An 18,464-nucleotide genomic window follows, 5' to 3' on the forward strand; every position below is an offset into this window, starting at 1 on the left:
TGAAATGGAGATGTTTTATTCTAGGCTTTCAATCTTCCAAACATATTCAATGGTACAGTATATCTTTAAATAATGTTGTGGGGCAAACCCAAAGCCAAAATGCGGCTTGCATTCAACATCACACACATATGTAAAAACCAAGGTCTTTTTTTTCAAAAAGTTGCAGTGTTTAAAAGCCCTTGTTGAAGAAAAGGGAACAAAAAGTGCAATTGACTGGGATGGTAAACTATCACAAAAGTGCATTGCATTAACCAGCCCAAACACAGTTCCTTAAAATTAGGTGGAAACTCAATGTTGCACTCCAGTTTGGGACTTGGCGAGATCCCATCCCCTGCCTCCCCCCCTCAAAAAAAATTGGCATGAGTCAAGCAAAGCAAACGCAGTTACCAAAGAGCAGCTCAGTGGCTTCAAACAAAAAAAGGGACCCAGTTGCTAGCCCAGGGAAGAAATTAACATCCTGTTGGCTTTTAGCTACCGAGCTCTCCCCTGGAGTGCCAAGACTTCCTCTCTAAAGCAAGGAGCAAGGAGCAAAACATTCCCAAAACTCCAACTTTGCCACTCTACAGGGGTTTCAAACTCCGGCATATTAAGCTTCTCTGCCTGCTGTAGATGGATACTCAGTAGACTCCTTCCCAGAAAGCCAGCTTGACATTTTAAAATATTTGGCAAGAAGGACTCCCGCACACACAGGATCCCCGCTTGCCAGGCATTTTCTGTGCCCTTCCAAAGCAACTGATCCTTTCCCCTGAGCCAAGAAGCTCCCCTTCCCACCAATCCTCCTTGGAATGGGGGCATCCAGAGACTTTCTCCCTGGGGACACGTCCACCATCCCCTCCTCCAAAAGCAGCCACGGGAGCCAAGCACTTGCTCCAAGCTTTTTAGCAGAACTGGCTAGTTTCAGCATCTTGATCTAACAAAAGCCCCCAGTGAGAAGAAAGTCAAGCTCCCCAAACCCCTTTCCCCTATGAAGCACTTGCTGGCAAAGGCGTTCTGAAGAAGCCATTGTCTTAAAACAAAAATAAAGGCCGCTGTTTGATTGTTTCAAAAGTGCAGATGTTGGAGAGGTTAGCAGCACCATCTAGTCCAGACTGACACCTGAACAGAGGTGGCCAAAGGCCCAGAGGCCTTGCTTGCCATGGCTTAGGCATCCTGTTCATTGCATCTGTGCAAAAAGAGGGAGTCACCAGTGATGAAGCTGGTTCTACTTCTAAATGCAAAGGTTGCATTAAAAGGCACTCAGGATGTTACTACTGGGGGAGGTTCAGAGAAGGGACCCGAGGGAAGACCCTGCTTTCATTAAAATCACACAGACACAAGCAAAAATCCAGCACTATGGGGAGAAAACCCCATCCAGTAATAAACTGCATAGGAGAAGGAGCACCCACAAAAACAGACATGTGGAGTCGGAGAAACCCTCGGGCACTTTCTGCAGCTACCCGGAACAGTGCAAATGGCCACAACCCCCCAGAGTCAGAGGGGATCCATTCCCAGAAGCATAGATCCTCCCCTGGGAGTGAAGGGAGTTATGTGTGAAACACTCTTGTCTGTGGAGAGACCACTCCTTGTCCTCCTGTAATACCTGGAAGAACCCTTCTTCGCCTGCCCATTTGCAGTACAACGCTCGTGTCCAGAGCGCAGTGCCAAAATAGTTCAATCGCAACAGAATTTGCTTATAGGTGAGACAGACTGCACTTACTGACAAGGTGGCTTAAGGCTGGCCTTAAATCCCACAGCTGTTCTGCAAACGTGCTGAGAAATCCAGACCTGCTTACTGCATGGTGCAACCGCCGCTGGGGAGGAACTCCTGCACGTAGGTGAACACAGCTTTAGAGAGGTAGGTCATGGTGCCAAACCTGCCACTTGGGGCACTGTCGTAGAGCAAGTTGCAAATGCCTGTGGCCGGGTCTTTCTCCAGCATGTTCTCATCAGCACCCAGGATTTTCTGTTTCCAGCAGAGAAAGAGAAGAGGGAGTTTACTGCCAGAGTCCAGAATTCTGGACTGATGCTTCCATACCCACAACACGCCCCACCAACTTTTGCCACTCTGCTATTCTGCAAACGAAACCAGCGTGCCCGCCTTTCCTACATGTCTATGTTCCCTGTGCGCTCTGCTTTTGCAGCATCTGCTCTCACTTTTTGCTTTGGTTGTCGATTCGGCAAAAGCTTTAAATGTGGGGAAGGTTATGCAGATGGAACATTTCTTCATGCAGGCGCAGGCACGCACACCAAATCTGTGTTTACTCCACGCCCTGGGCCAAGCCAAGAGAGACCTCCCGCACCTGCTCTTCGTAGAACAAGTTGTTTGCTATGTGCACGATCTTCTCCACAGCAATGAGGCCCCCGATGCTGGGCATGTCCACATCTGTCAGTAGGGTGAAGACCAGGATGGCTTCCACAAAGAGCTGCCGGTACTCCGGCTGAGGAACCCTGTTGAGAACGGACTCCACGTGGACTGCAAACTTGATCTCTCCTGGAGTCATCTGTTATGGGAGGGGTAAGCCACGGGTTGATTTAAATGATTTATATCCTGCCTTTTTTCTTTTGGCACCTTCGGGAAAATCAGTCCCATCCCAAGCAGACACCCAAGGGCAGAAAAGTCAACACCTCCCCAAACATGCACTGAAGCCTGTGGTTTGCCGTTCCTTTCAACACCCAGGCGTCAGAGCAAGAACATCATTCCGATACAAGGAGGGCTTGAAAGGTTGTCACACAGAGGAGGGCCAGGATCTCTTCTCGATCATCCCAGAGGGCAAGACACGGAATAATGGGCTCAAGTTACAGGAAGCCAGATTCCAGCTGGACATCAGGAAAAACTTCCTGACTGTTAGAGCAGTCCGACAATGGAACCAGTGACCTAGGGAGGCCGTGGGCTCTCCCACACCAGAGGTATTCAAGATGCAGCTGGACAGCCATCTGTCAGAGATGCTTTAAGGTGGATCTTGCATTGAGCAGGGAGTTGGATTCCAACTCTACTATTCTATGATTCTATGAGGGCGATGGCTGGCAGATGGCTTGACACCCTGCAGGTGTGGCAGTCTTGGAAGAAACCCCACCCTCCCTAAAAGGGGAAAGAGGACAATCCCCAATTTTTACCTCTCTGGTGGTGGAAGAAGGAAGAACGAAGCCTTCGATGGAGAGTCCATGGCACTGGAGGACAAGACCAGAAAGGAGGACTGTTACCTTCAGTCCGAATTTGAGAGGCATGAGGACATTGGAGTGGACACGGCACATGGTTTAAAATTTGCCTAAAACTCAGCATTCACTGCCTAGGTTGAAAAGGAGGAGGCCTGCGTGGCTGGGGACCATGAATATCCCCATATCTTCAGAAGCCAGTTCAATATCGCCTTCCGTGGTCTGTCTCCCTCGAATATTTACCAATCTATTTAAAAACCATCCACGCCCAAGAACTTTCTCTCTTCCCATCAGGATATGCTCCCTGCCTCAGCAACTCTTCTAGAGATCTTTTTTCCTCCCCATCAGTCACAGGAAAATGATCCTTTTTATTGCAGCCTGTGACATAGTTAAGCATCTTGTTTGCTCAGTATTCTGCAAGCCTCACATGTTTATCCTGCTTGAATGTCTGCTATTATGACCCCCAGCTCCAAAATGTCAGCAAAACCAAATAGTCCCAGACAACCGAGAGCAGACAACTTCTAGCTAAGCTGGAAGAAACCGCCCCACCTCCAGTGAGGCTGGGTCAGGTCTCACCTTCTGCAGGATCTTCCAGACCTTCTGGTAAAATCCCACTGGGACCCGGTTGAGAGCCCCGTCCAGCCGCCGTCTCCGCTGCCACTGGCCCTGGCGTCCATCCTTAGAGAGTGGGTCCTCCAGTTTACCATGCACAACGCCTCTGCCCGGAGCTATGGGGTGTTTGGACAACTGAGAAGAGAAGAGTGCTTACGCTGGGTCAATCACATGGCCGGACATCCAGGGAGTCCCTAGCTTCCATCCACAGCCCTCCAAAAAAAAGGCAGAGATTCAGCATGAGATTTTTACCTGGGAAGGTTCGACGCTGCCCTCCAAGGAGTGCAAGCCGGCAGACTAGAAAAACAAAGGGGAGGGGAAAGGAAAAGGCAGAACGTGTTAGAGGCTGCTTCACAGATCACAATCACAGCAGCGGGCCACTGGGCAGGCCTCCCAAGGCGGCAGAATTAGAGCCAGTTTAGGACACGAAGCCACGGTTTATCTTCTGTTAAAAGCAAAGCTGGGAGGAAGATTAATGGACGCTCCGATTAAAAAGCCAGCATTAGGGGTGGTGAAAACTGCGGAGTAACTGCAATGGAGAGAAGTGACCATTTGAAGTGAGATGAAGGGCCCGTTCAGACACCACGCTAAGTCACGCTTAGGCTGTTAAGCCTTTTGCAGCAAGTAGTTGGTGAGCATGTTTAAGCCGTGGTTATGTTGCCACCATGGTTAGGAATAGTTCACACAGCACAGTAAGTCATGGTTCACATGACACACTCAAAACGGTTAGCCATCATGGTTTAGCGTGTTGTCTGAACAGGGCCGTCGGGTGATCAATGCAGGAAGCTGGACTAGGTGTTCTCGTTCCCTGGTCAGCCATGAAGTCCTTGGGTGTCATGGGCAAGGCAATTCAGTTGCCCATCTGTGAAAGGGGAGCAGCAGTGACCCCTCACAGGGCTGTTGTGTAGCATCATAAGGTGCGGGTTGTAAGACGTGCATGCTGAGTGTTAGGAACGCGGCCGTGTGCACAGGGCTCAGTGTGCTCCGGAGCAAGAGTGTTCTGTCCTACAAAGAGAAGGCTATGACCTGGCTTGCACTTGGACCCCGCTGGGAATGGACTCTCCTCTGACCTGCAGCTCCGACACTGGAACCCTTTTCTTGTGGAAGCTGCCAGAGGTAAGGCTGAGCGCAGCTGCGGCCTTCCGAAGGGATGGCAGTGCCAAATCACGGCAAAGAAGGCCTCACACTGCAGAAAAAGGCTGGAGGTCCTACAGGGGTTGAGGCCCAAGGTTCCAGGCATTCCCTCCAGAGCAGCCTGGGAATCCCCACCTTCTGGAAACGGAAGTGGAGGTGAAGAAGTACGCAGGAAGGGAAGATGCTGCCTGCCACCCTTCCTTTCCCCCAGGTAAGCTCATCTCCCAAACTAGAAGCCCGAACGACAAGAGGGCTTGTGAACTGTGAGCCAAGGCCATCTTTTTGATCTGCCACCTGGCCGCTTATGTTTCGGCAGACCCGGTTTAAATTCTAGGAGAGGGTTCCCGGACTCCTAAGGGCTGCGTAGGTGGAAGACAAGAAAACGATGCCTTTGCCAAACCAACGGCTCTTTTGGCCGGCTGTCGCCGAGGGACAGAAGAGATGTGGAGAAAGGGGGACGCAAGCTCGCTGCTGCACCAGCCTCCCTCGCCCGTTTGCTCACGCAGGCGTAGACACTTCCAAGAAGGGGCAGAAGGCAGACTCAGCCGACATTTGAAAGGAAGGGAAGAAGAGGAGGAGGAAGGAATTTCACCTTAATCTCAGACAAAGACTGCCTACGCCTATCCAGTTGCTGAAAGAGAAAAGAGGAGATAGAGAGACAGGAAATGAGATCAAACCACGGTGTTCCTGCAGCCCCCTTCCCAAGAGCAGAGCGCCCTCGCTGAGGCTGCAGGGAGCGCGCCAGACAACGCCTGCCGCCCCAGGGGGTGGCGGTGGAACCCACACTGGCAAAAATGGCTCAGTGTAGGGTGTGTTTCACCAGACTCATCCACCCAGGTCAGGACGTTGGCTGGCCTGCGGAGATGCTGGTGCCGTCTCATGCAGCCACCTGGAGTTTTCTGTCTTTGCATCAGCTGAGGGAGTTTATGCCGTTTTAGAGGGGAACGGCGGCCCCGCCTTACTGCCCGCCAACCCTGCGTCGTTTGAAACGGCAGCTCGTGCCGTTGGCTCCCTTTCTTCGGCAAAACGGCAAGTGGGAAAACACGGCTTGTAAATTTACAGAAGGCCACCCGCCCCACCCACAAACAAGGAATAAAATCAGAGGGAGGAAAATACGTTACAGTGCAGGGGAGGAGGTGGAACCAGACATCCCCCAAACTATGATCCCTTTGAGGACAGAGAAACAGTGCGGCATGGCCTCCACCATCACACACACCCTTGGCAGTTGAGGTGCGGGATCAGCCCTACCTGTTTGATCTCGCTCTTGAGCCTGACAATGCCGGCACGCTCCGTTTTTGTCGCTCCAGCGGGGCCGACTTCGCGGATGGAAACTGCTGGGGTCACTGCCGAATCCATGGCCCGCACTGCAGGGAGAGGGGCAGGCACCGCCAGAACGTCATTCACCGTGACTTTGGGAGTTCCCAACCCACCGTCCTGCGCCTTGTGCTCCAGGAGGCCTTCCTTCGGAACGTCCAGAAGTCCCACCCAGAGTAAGCACCAAATGTGCTTCGTCCTTGGGGGGTTTGGATTGGCAAAACCCCGTCTGGATCCCTGTTTCCAGACAACTGAAAGCCAACTTCAGTTCGTAAAGCGGTCCGGAGCACATTCACACATGGAAAAGTTACAAGCCGATCAGAACTTTTCAATCCCACCAGCAATCTGCGCCATCTAGCTGAAGGTGAGTTCAGAGACAGTCAGGGAAGTTCAACCTCCACACCTCTGATTTGGAGAGGTTCTCAATAGGGGAAGGAGTAATAGAGCACGACAGACCATTCCTGAGGGGAACCGAGGGATGTTCACTGCCTGGCAGCAGAAGTTGCAATAAGGAGACCACGCCAGGCGGGGCGTGTTGCTTAAGAGGGTAAATCGCTCGTAATAAGTAATGGCAAACGTGGATGGCACAAATGGAACGCAATGGTGGCTTGTTTGTCATGAGTTTGGCTACCTGGGACTCCTCTTTTGGGAGGGCATGTGCCGCTGAATACCACCTTGCTGGGAAGGAGCAGAAGAGGCCTCTTTCCCTCACGCCCTGCTTAAGGGCTCCTCGGAGGCACCAAGCAAGCCACTGTCAGAAGCTGGGCTGGATGGACCCTGGGCCCGATCCATCAGGGCCCTTCTGACATCCTTAGGAGAGCAGAGGAGGTGTTTTGTAGCAAAGGCCAGGCAGATCGGGCTGACCCACGTCAAAGCCTCCCCATGCTCCGGTTTGGCTTCCATTTACGCTGTGTCCAGGGGTCGCCCCCTTTTCTGGCCCCAAACCCTAAAGCAGTCCAACTCACCACTTCTCTCCACTCCAAATTCTTTGCCGCTGAGGATGTGATGCAGAAGATTCTTCATGTGGGATGGGCTGAGATTCATCAAACTCTCAGTAGCTTCCTCAGCTGAAGTAGAGGATTAAAAACACGAAAAATCACAGGCAGTTTCCCACGGCCCTGGCCCACTCGCTTACAATCCCACACCTTTTGAGAAACAAGCCCTACAAGAGTTTCCAGGGAGAGGGTCTCGTGGGCAGATCCTGGGCCTTGTGGGTACCATGGTGCCGCACCATTCCCAACGGCTGGGATCGATGCGGAGGCAGAAGCAGCCTTTCCTAGAGAGGCAATCCTTGCGCTGCGGCACTCCAGGGGACCGTTCAGAGCCGCAACGGGGTTAGAACACGGAGGAGTTCACGTCAGACAGAACCAGGTGATGCAGCAGCACCGGGGGGGGGGGGAGGGGGCGCTTGGCTACAGGCCCACCTACCTGAGCAGCACAACGAATGAGCCAGCTCTGTCGCCATCACCTGGATGATGAGCCCAATGCGCAGGCGGAACATCTCCGCAAAGAGGCCAGGCTGCGTCCGGATGTACATGGCCAGGTAAACCATGATCTCCTGTGCAGAGAGAGGAGTGGCTGGTCATGGCTCTTAGCCTCCGTGGGGCCCCAGACAGGAGATAAAAGTGGGTCTCGCATTGCTGAGGCGCTTCAAACATTTAGTAAAGCTCCAACAAAGTATTTTTTCTGATTAATATGCACAATATATTTTTTCTGATTAATATGCACAAACACACACAATGGCATACACCTGCACACACGCCTTTTACATGTTGTAGAACTTGGTATTTTTTTAACTTTCATTAGGAATTGAGCTCCTGTTTAGGCCTTTTTAATTGTAAACGTTCCATAAAATATCAGTTATAGACTTAAGATTTATAATTAGTAAATTCCTTTGTTTCTTTAGGGATTGTTTAGTACCTAGAAACCATTAGGTACTTTCCTTTGGTGGCCTTTATTTCGTTACCCTTATTTCAAAATAAAATGTCATGAAAGAGTGGGTTCAGTGCTCACCTGAGTCAGGATGGAAACACTCATGTTCTTCTCACTGGCTTCATCTATCAGGTGGGTGAGCTCCTCGTACGGCAGAGGGCTGTGGAAGTAGCGGTGCGAGATATGAGGGCGGCCTCATCCCCAGAGCCATTTCAAGGATGTTTTAATCATGTATACTACATTTTTAATCAGTTTCTATGTGTTTTATATTCGCTGTTGTTCCCTGCCTCGATCTAAGTGGAGAGGCGGGTAAGACATAAATCATTTCCTCCTCCGAGTGCCTACTCCAGAGAACCACCCAGAGCTCCGGCTATTGGGTGGTATAGAAATGTAATAAATAATTAATAATAATTATTATTATTATTAATAATAATAATAATAATAATAATAATAATAATAATAAGCTCGGAGGATGGCAACAAGGGAGAGGGCCTTTTTGGTGGTGGCCCCCCAACTGTGGAATGATCTCCCCGATGAGGCTTGCCTGGCACCAGCACTGTTATCTTTCAGGCGCCAGGTCAAGACTTTTCTCTTCTCCCAGGCATTTAACAGCATTTAAGTTCGTTTTTTTAAGGGAACCCAGAACTGTTGTTTTTAAAGGGATACTGTTGTTTTTATACTGTTGTTTTTATGTTTTTGATGGTTTTAAATTTTGTATACTTTTTTACTGTTTACTGTTTTTAACTTTTGTAAACCGCCCAGAGAGCTTCAGCTATGGGGCGGTATATAAATGTAATAAATAAATAAATAAATATTATTCTATGCTCAGCATGCGCAACCACAAATCTGGTATTTACTTATTTTTATTTTATTTTATTTATTACATTTTTATACTGCCCCATAGCCGAAGCTCTCTGGGCGGTTCACAAAAACTAGAACTAAAGTACTACAACTATGGTGGCATTGTCTGCCTGTTGGAGCCAGGCACAACACACAGACACTGCCTGCTCAGACACCCTATAATCAGGGTGTTGTGTATTCCAGGAACGAGCGGAAGTTAAATCGGTGTCTCCTGGTTTGATATGAAGCATGACTCCCAATTGTTTAGCAAAGATGACAACAAATTGCACCCCCTAACACACATCAAATTATTCAAATTATACTCCTGGAACTAAGGAAGCAGGATGTGAGCAGGCCTGAATTTGTGCGTGGAAGGAGAGAGAGTTCAGTTCAATCCTGGACTCAGAACTCTTTAATTCTAAGTGTGTGTCTTTTAAGCCAGGCTCTGGTTGGTGGATCTCTGGAATCTAGCGGGGAGGGAAGTAGATTTTGCAAGCCTATACTCTCCTCACCCCACTGCAAGGCATACTCCCAAGTTCTTTCCTCACAACCTTCCCTTCCCCCACTTGCCCTCTGCCACCAGATTCTTGCATATATAATTTTGGGGCGAAACGTTTCTTGCAAATCTCGATTTCAAAACAAAATTGCACAGAGCCTATATGCCATGCATTCTTTGCACAGAATTTGGGTTTCCAGGGTGCCAGATTTGGGCTCATTTGTGAAGCCTCCACAAGCGTGCCCTCTGCCTGACCCACCATGCTGAGTGAGAGAGAGATGTGTTGGGCAGAGGACGAGGATCTTCCTGGCTTCTGGGAGACACACAGAAGGCCTCACCTCAGCTGGCACGTGGGGCGTGCCAGTCGCCTCTCCGAAAACTCACTGAGGTGGAGAAAGCACCTACAGGCAAAACCTGCTCTCCTCCATGGTGCACCCCTCGGTCTGGGCATTCTCACAGGCAAAGGCTATACTTCATATACATGCCATTAAATACTGGTTGAAATTGAGAAAAGGAATAGGCTCAGCTTTAGTTTTGGCTGCCTTTGAAGAAATGTCGAGATACAATTATAAGATAAATCCGCCTTGGAATCAGGAAATTCTGCATCTTATTGATTTGTATGGTCTTTCTCTGGATTCTTTAGGTGCTCTAAGTTTTGAGAGAGCAGCACATTATTTGAAGTCTCATATCCTAAAATATTATTTCCAAGCTGACCACACTTCTGCCTGCTTGTCAAAACTTGTCCTCTGGTATGCTAAATTGCCTATTCATATGCCTTACCCTCAATATTTAAATAGCATAACTAATTCTAAGTGGAGATATGCATTTACAGCTCTTCGGTGCCAGTCAATGAACTCAGCAGTGATTCAGGGACGCTACCAACGGATCCCCAGGGAGGAAAGAGTTTGTCCATGTGGATCTAATATAGTTGAAGATTTAACTCACTACCTGCTTGTCTGCCCAATTTATAAAGATGTAAGATAGCTTTGTTTAAAGACCTAATAGATCTCATCCATACTTGATTAAATTTTTATTGGGGGATATTACTCCATCCATTTCTGAAAAAGTAGCCTGTTTTGCTTTGAAAGCATCAATTTTAAGGAGGAAGTTTTCTAATGATGACGATCAGGTTTTAAGTTGTGACTGAATAGAGTCTATAGAACAATGTTTTTGGATGATTTTAGTCTTATCATAGAATCATAGAATAGCAGAGTTGGAAGGGGCCTACAAGGCCATTGAGTCCAACCCCCTGCTCAATGCAGGAATCCACCCTAAAGCATCCCTGACAGATAGTTGTCCAGCTGCCTCTTGAAGGACTCTAGTGTGGGAGAGCCCACAACCTCCCTAGGTAACTGATTCCATTGTCGTACTGCTCTAACAGTCAGGAAGTTTTTCCTGATGTCCAGCTGGAATCTGGCTTCCTTTAACCTGAGCCCGTTATTCCGTGTCCTGCACTCTGGGAGGATCGAGAAGAGATCCTGGCCCTCCTCTGTGTGACAACCTTTTAAGTATTTGAAGAGTGCCATCATGTCTCCCCTCAATCTTCTCTTCTCCAGGCTAAACATGCCCAGTTCTTTCAGTCTCTCCTCATAGGGCTTTGTTTCCAGACCCCTGATCATCCTGGTTGCCCTCCTCTGAACACGCTCCAGCTTGTCTGCATCCTTCTTGAATTGTGGAGCCCAGAATGTAATGTAATCTTATATATTTGTAATATATTTGACTATTCTGGTTTTTTATTATTATTATTTGGTTATATATGTTTGTAATGGCTCTGGCTACACAAATAAACTTCTTTATTACTATTACACAGGCAAAGGCAATTGCCACACAGGATGACACACAGAGAGTTTCCCCAGACATGTTCCACCAGCTTTCAGAGAGGCCCACATGCACCCCACACCAACCCAGCGGCTTGGCCCAAGACCAAAGTGATGCCTATAGGTGTGCACACACTCGTCCTCCAAAGCAGCCCAGGCAGGGGGGGAGACTCACGCGGAGATGGTCTTCTCACGAGGCTCTGGGGGAAGCCCCACAGTCAGGTGCTTCTGGTGGGACAGCAGGTCAGTGCAGGCCTACACAGGGGAAGAAGCTACTGTCAACAATGCAAAGCCAAGTCAGCCTACCTTTAGGGGGAGTTCTCCAGTTCTTAATCCCAGAGCCATTATCCAGCTTCATCACACCAGGGTTATACTGTGCAATCACTGCGAATTGCGTTGCAAAGGACGCCGAAGTTTTCCAGTTTTATAATCTGCTTTGACTGTGAAGTACTCCCATGCATCCGGCTTTAATCGTGCTTCATATATAAAAGAACTGACCTGTTTAACTACCTCTTTAGGAGCAAATCTTTTGCTGTTCTCCGAGCGGCCACTGGGGGCGCAGGAGAATGATTTGATATGTTTAAAGTACAAATTAAACAAATGCTTACATCTGCGTAAGTTTTAAAGACAAAGTCATCAAAATTGGAACAGTATTAGGAAAGGAAAGGAAGCTCTCGTGCAAGCACTGAGTCATTACTGACTCTTGGAGGGACGCCAGCTTTCACTGAAGTTTTCTTGGCAGGCCTTATAGCGGGGTGGTTTGCCGTTGCCTTCCCTGGTCGTTATTACCTTTCCCCCAGCTAACTGGGTACTCATTTTACTGACCTCGGGAGGATGGAAGGCTGAGTCGACCTGAGCCGGCTGCCTGAAACCAGCTTCTGCTGGGATCGAACTCAGGCCGTGGGGAGAGTTTCAGCTGCAGAAACTGCTGCTTTACCGCTCTGCGCCAGGAGGGCTTTAAGCATACCAAATTTGAATCGGATTGGGCCATCCCTTGATTTTTGAATGATTTTTTACATTTCTCCCCCTTAAACCCTTTCCTGGTATGCAAAGGATCTTAGGAGTGCTGCCGCCCGGAGTGTGATTTAGCTAGCAACAACAACAGCTTTACACTATGGGGATAATTCGAGGAAAACGGGTACGTGGGATGAAGCCCATCGTTGTCATCACAGGAACGGCAGGGAAGAAGGCCTTAGGAAGGAGCTCAAGGGTAGCGCCTCTGCTTTGCAGGCAGAAGATCTCAGGACTGAACCCCAGCATCTCCAGGTAGGGCTGGAAAATCTGCCAGGAACCCTTTCGGGGTTGACCATGCTAGGCTGGATGGGTCACACTCTAAGCAGCTTCCTAGGTTCTCTCTGCCACTCTCAATCTGGAACCAATTCAGTCTGCCTACCCCGAAAGGCAATTCCATTCCATCAGGCAATCCAATCATCAATCGATTCCCCAAAGGCAATTCAATTCAATCAGTCAAGTCAATCCACGTGCGCACCCCCCCCAAGGAAATTCAGAGACCGCCACGTCCCCACTGGAGGAGCCATTACCTCGTCAAGAGCTTCCACCTTCTTCTTCAGGATCCCAGAGATGTAGCGGATTAAAGCCCACTGGCGCGTTGCCCCAACTTTTCCGTAGAGCTCCATGAGGAGACTGCTGACTGTAGTCCCTGGTTCACCATATATCTTCGTGTCCCAGTCCGGCCCCCTAAAACAACAGAACCACCACCGCACCTGCTCATCAGGAAAGGAGCCGCTCAGGTGCCTCCCATTTCCAGCCCAGCTAAGATCTTCAGGCAACTGAGGGCTCCTGACTCCCACGACTAGACTCCAGACGAGCTCCCCACGCCTGGCATTCTCCTCACTGCCACTTCCAAGATGGCAACTGCCCTTTTCGACATTGGCACCACCATATGAGCCAATGGAGTAGACGTTTGGGTATTGGCCATCGAGAGCAATCCAAGATGGTGCCACCCATGAGACAGGTGTTGGCGGAGTCAGCAGATGCTCTTGTAAGCCTGGGAAGCTGGCGTGACCTTAAAGCAGAGGAACCTTCAGAAGTTGTAGGACTACAATTCCCACCATCCCTGACTGTTGACCATGCTGGCTGGGGCTGATAGAAGTTGGAATCCAACATCTGGAGGGCCGAAGCTTCCTCACATTTGCCTTGCAGATGTGTGGAGATTGGGTTTATCTCTAGCAACTCCCCTCTTCCATTTTAATTTTGCTCTGAGCCCTCCTGGAACGAGGCAGAGGTTCACCTGCCTTCGTCTACGCCCAGAGGGATCAACGGCAGCCTCAAACATGGAGCTCTCTCGGAACTGGAAGGGGAGGCAGCCAGCTAACTGAGGCTGTGTTTTGCAGATACCGAAAGAAACGTCCAACAAGCAGAGAAGCCCTCCTGTCTCCCAGTGGGACTCCTATAGAAGCTGCATTTAAAAAGCAAGAAAAAGGACCCCCCCTCCCTCCTGTGTTCCTACTTGAGAGTGTGGAGCATGTAGAGGTAGTTGGCCTGGTCCTGCAGGGTTGGACACTTGCGGAGCTCATCCACCAGGGCCCGGCAGTCCACGTTGCCGTCCACATCCTTGGGGAGTTTCAGTTCAGCAGGGGGGGTTGGCTTCTTAAGAAAAGGAGGACAGGCAGCCTTCAGAGAGGGCATATCTGTGCCAAAGTCCCTGTGCACACCTCCCCCTGAACCCCTCCCCACATGCCTTACGTGGCTAAACTGCCCCAGGGATGCAGACTCCTGCCAAGGTTGTCTCCTGGCTGGAGTCCGGAGAGCTTCCATTGAGAATTCACAGGCTTCAACCAAGGCCAGAGTTTGACAAAGCTAAGAGCTGCAAAGGGTTTCCTAGCTAGAGGAGCCACCTCCCGACCCAGCTCTCCACAGCAGGCAGGCAGTCCTTCCAAGCAGACACATGTCAATTTCTGCTTAGGCGCTTAAGAACAGAAGATGCAGCCACTTGAACAAATTACAGATAGTTTTGGACTGCAAGGCTTGGTGATTAAACTGTCAGCTAGGAAGACCTGCCTCTCACCAAATCTGCTGTCTAGATTCCACATCATTTCAATTCTGCTACAATCAAATATGCCTTCCCTCTCTACCCCACAGTAAAAGTACCAGAGATGTCATTATCCAGGGTTCCTTTAGAAGTGGGTACAAATGATTCAGGGGCTGGAGCATCTCCCCTATGAGGGAAGATTACATCAACTGGGATTGCTCACCTTGGGGAAAAAAGGAGGCTAAGGGGAGACATGATAGAGGTGTACAAAATGATGCATGGTGTGGAGAATGTGGACAGGGAGACATTTTTCTCCCTCTCTCAAAATACTAGAACCCAATGGGGTCATCTCATGAAGCTGAGTGGTGGGAGATCCAGGACAAATAAAAGGAAGGACTTCTTCACACAGCACATAGTTAAATTATGGAACTCACTACCACACGATGTAGTGATGGCCACCAATCTAGATGGCTTCAAAAGGGGGTTGGATAAGTTCCTGGAGGCAAAGGCTATCAACGGCTACTAGCCCTGATGGTTGTGTGCTCTCTCCAGTATTCGAGGCAATAAGCCTGTGTGCACCACTTGCTGGGGAACATGGGCAGGAGGGTGCTATTGTACCATGCCCTGCTTGTTCATCCCTGGCCGATGGCTGGTTGGCCACTGTGCGAACAGAGTGCTGGACTAGGTGGACTCTTGGTCTGATCCAGCATCAGGGCTCTTCTTATGTTCTTAAAATGCTAGGGCGTATAGACAGCCAGTCATCCCGAACGGCCCCTGCCTGTTCCCTTCTCCTGAACTAAGATCCCACCCAACAGGAAAGGGGAGAGCTCCAGAAGCCCACTGGTATTCAGCTGTTTCTGTGCCTTGAGACTCCTCAACTCTGACAGCAGCCATGTCTCAGACAAGGCAGGGAGTCCAGAAGTGCAGTCCAGGAAACTCACCTTGGTCTCTGGCATTTGTGCCGAGCCCAGCAAGTTAACGGACGGCTGAGAGTCCTGGAAAAGCTTGGAGGGGATGTACATGTTGATATCTGCAAGACAGACAGACAGAGAACAAAGGGTTCGGGAATCGCAGCGTGTCGCCTTTCAAGCAAGGCCCCGGCACCATCCTGGCTTTGCATTTCCCTTATCAGGACTGTGTCTCTGGGGCAGAAGGGGGTTCCAGGGCTGGGCATGCAGCTGCTGTGGGATCCAAGACCCCCCCTCCTCTTTGAGGTTGAACCTCCTAGGGAGGTGGTGGGCTCTCCCACACTAGAGGCCTTCAAGAGGCAGCTGGACAGCCATCTGTCAGGGATGCTTTAGGGTGGATTCCTGCATTGAGCAGGGGGTTGGACTCGATGGCCCTTCCAACTCTGCTATTCTATGATGCTATGATTCTATGAAGAAACAGAAGTAGGCATTCACTGCACCAGGAAATGAACTCATTACCCCTGTAGAGCTGTCAGGCCCAGGCCCAGAGGGGCATTCAGAAAACCATTTCACCCCAGGACACAGAAGGAAGCCTGAAGACAGCAGAGAACAGGCAATGGCAGCCCACCACGCTGATACGTAGGTTCCCACTCACTTTCAACGTGCAGCTCTTTGGCCTTGGACACCAGAGACATGAGGTCCTTGGTGCTGTGCACCGCGGCACGGAAGCGATCCAGCCCGCCCTTCGGAGCCACGGGGGGGAGGTTGCTCTTGGGAGCCGTGCTCTGCAAAAGGTGTTCCAAGTACTGAGCCACTTCGTCGCAAATGTCGGCTGGAAGAGCAGCAAGGGGGAAAAGAGCCTCGTGTTACTTTGCACCCACAATTCCCAGAGAGGAGGCCAGCCCTGGGGGTGGGGGGAGAGACACGGCATGGCCTGCCCACGCTTGCGCTCTCTCCGGCACCAGACTGCGAAAGGGACAGAGCAATGGCAGGGCCACTTTCACCCAACAAAATGCCACCAGTGAGGGAGGAAGCAGCAGCCAGGCACCTCTCCATTGTGCCTGGGTCCAGCTCCAGCTGAGAGCCCCCCTTCCTCCTGCTACCAACTGTCTCTGCAGAGGCCACCAGTGAGGGAGGAAGCAGCAGCCAGGCACCTCTCCATCGTGCCTGGGTCCAGCTCCAGCTGACAGCCCCCCTCCCTCCTCCTACCAACCGTCACTGCTGAACTTTGCAACTAAGATTGTAGTGCCTGAATTTGCTTTCCTTTTCCCCCTCCTCCTCCCTCCCAATCCCCTTTCCTTTTGTGTCATGTCTTTTAGATTGTAAGCCTGTGGGCAGGGACTGTCAAGAAATACTTTTGTAAGCCGCCGTGAGAGCCTTTTTTGGCTGAATGGCGGCATAAAAATGCTTAAATAAATAAAATAATCCCTGTCTTCAGCACTGCTTGTAACACATTTGATACAGAGGGCATTTTCACACTGCAGGGGCATGCAATTTGGTGCCCTCCAGCTGCTTTGGACTCCAGCTCCAAACAGCCCTATCCATGATAGCCAATGATCTGGGATAATTGGAGTCCAAAACACCTGGGATGCACTTACTCCTGCTTTACAAACTATACAAAGCAGGGAGGTGAAGGAAGACAGAGAGAGAACAGCGATCCCCTGCTTGCTAGGCAAACTGGCAGACACCTACAATGACTGGCCATGCAGATAACTCAATCCCTGGAATAGGAGTCACATCTCATTTCAGGACTAGGAGTATCTGTGGCTGCAGGCCATCAGTTCCACGTTCCTGGTAGAGGCGGAGGAAGGTGCGCAAGCCCGAGAGCCATAGAGCGGCAAGTCACCACAAGGTCCCCCCTCGCTTGGCAGCGCTTGCTCCCACCAGTGCCCACACCAGCCGCCACCCAGACCATGCTCAATCTTGCATCGCCGGAGGCCATCCACCCTCCAAAATGAGCAGCACGTCGGCCAGAGCTTGGAAGAATCTTTCCATGCCAAAAGGGGCAACCTGCCCAGAGCAGCTGCTCCCAGGTAGCCCCCGGAGCCTGGCAGGCATTTCTGGTGCACCACTCCAAAAACATTCAAGCGATCGGCAGGCCGAGCAGGGTACCTGCTCAACCCCTGGACATGGACAGCAGCTGCTGGGGGCAACGAGTAACCTGGATGAACCACTCATGCACCACCAACTCAAGGGGTGGGTTGAGCACACAGCAAAGACACTGCAAACACACGAAATCCATACCAGTGTTCTGAGGTGGTAGGGAGGGTGCGACCACAAGCCGGTTACAGAGACCGTTAATGGAACGAAGGGACTGAGAGTTAAGGAGAAGGTATGAGTAGGCAGGGAAGCAGGGGACCAAGGACACGGTGAAGGACAGCTCCAGGGAGGAGAGTCAGGACCCAGGATGGAGGAAGAAGAGAGGTCTCTATCCTTCTACACTGGAGTGGACACACCTTCTAGCCCATGGCTGTAGAGAATATAAACTAGACACAGCATCTCTTCACTTCTTCACATAGCAAATTCCATAGTGTAACTACGTGCTGTCACAAGATATAGTGATGGCCACCAATTTGGATGGCTTTAATGGGGATTAGACAAATTCCTGGAGAAGAAGGCTATCAATGGTCACTAGTCCTGATGGCTATATATGCTACCTCCAGTATCAGAGGCTGTATATCTATGTGTACCATTTGCTGGGGAATATGGGCAGGAGGATGCTATTGCACTCCTGTCGTACTTTTGGGCATCCCGTGGGCATCTGGTTGGCCCCTGTGTGAACAGAATGCCGGACTAGATGGACCCTTGGTCTGATCCAGCAGGGCTTTTCTTATGCTCTCATTGGTGTGAGAAGAAATTCTCTTTCAAAATACATGAAACTCTTCTTCATGCAGAATAGAAAGGGAGCTAAGTGTGTGTGTGGGGAGAACACTTTAACCAGACTGTGTTGTCGTCCAAGGAAGGTATGGTAATCCATAGCACATCTGTATTTGTTTGCGTAAACATGGCTCATTATGTACTGCTGCATGTTGCTCTCTTTCCATTCCGCCTAACAAAGTCTCCTGTGCAGCTCACTGCTCTGGTCAGCCCTATAAGAGACACTGCCGTATCCATCTCTGGGACAACCATGGCCACAGATGTCTATCCCAGTTGACCCTAAGGGTGGCCAGAGCATTGCTCTCTGGCAACTGTTTTGACTAAGGCCCCAGTTCAGCACATACTATCCTGGGGCGGGGGGTAGAGGGAACACTCTTGGGAGCAAAAGACAAGCTGTGGCATTACCCCCA

General features: G+C 50.3%; 1 protein-coding gene across 1 annotated transcript in view; it reads right to left on the reverse strand.

Moving 5' to 3' along the window:
• Positions 1-18,464, reverse strand: part of PHKA1 (phosphorylase kinase regulatory subunit alpha 1) — a 40,378-nt gene continuing 21,914 nt past the window's right edge. The window contains exons 19-33 of the mRNA XM_063141983.1: positions 15,833-16,009; positions 15,211-15,299; positions 13,748-13,884; positions 12,819-12,975; positions 11,453-11,532; positions 8,206-8,284; positions 7,621-7,750; positions 7,158-7,259; positions 6,127-6,242; positions 5,471-5,509; positions 3,997-4,041; positions 3,709-3,879; positions 3,094-3,147; positions 2,280-2,480; positions 1-1,942 (exon numbers count right to left, since the gene is read on the reverse strand). Of these exons, the coding sequence (XP_062998053.1) occupies positions 1,769-1,942; positions 2,280-2,480; positions 3,094-3,147; positions 3,709-3,879; positions 3,997-4,041; positions 5,471-5,509; positions 6,127-6,242; positions 7,158-7,259; positions 7,621-7,750; positions 8,206-8,284; positions 11,453-11,532; positions 12,819-12,975; positions 13,748-13,884; positions 15,211-15,299; positions 15,833-16,009 (1,751 nt within the window). The 3' untranslated portion in view covers positions 1-1,768. The remainder of the gene's footprint in view (positions 1,943-2,279; positions 2,481-3,093; positions 3,148-3,708; positions 3,880-3,996; positions 4,042-5,470; positions 5,510-6,126; positions 6,243-7,157; positions 7,260-7,620; positions 7,751-8,205; positions 8,285-11,452; positions 11,533-12,818; positions 12,976-13,747; positions 13,885-15,210; positions 15,300-15,832; positions 16,010-18,464) is intronic.

This window comes from Elgaria multicarinata, chromosome 15 (assembly GCF_023053635.1).
Source record: "Elgaria multicarinata webbii isolate HBS135686 ecotype San Diego chromosome 15, rElgMul1.1.pri, whole genome shotgun sequence".
In the NCBI taxonomy this organism is placed as follows: Eukaryota; Metazoa; Chordata; class Lepidosauria; order Squamata; family Anguidae; genus Elgaria; species Elgaria multicarinata.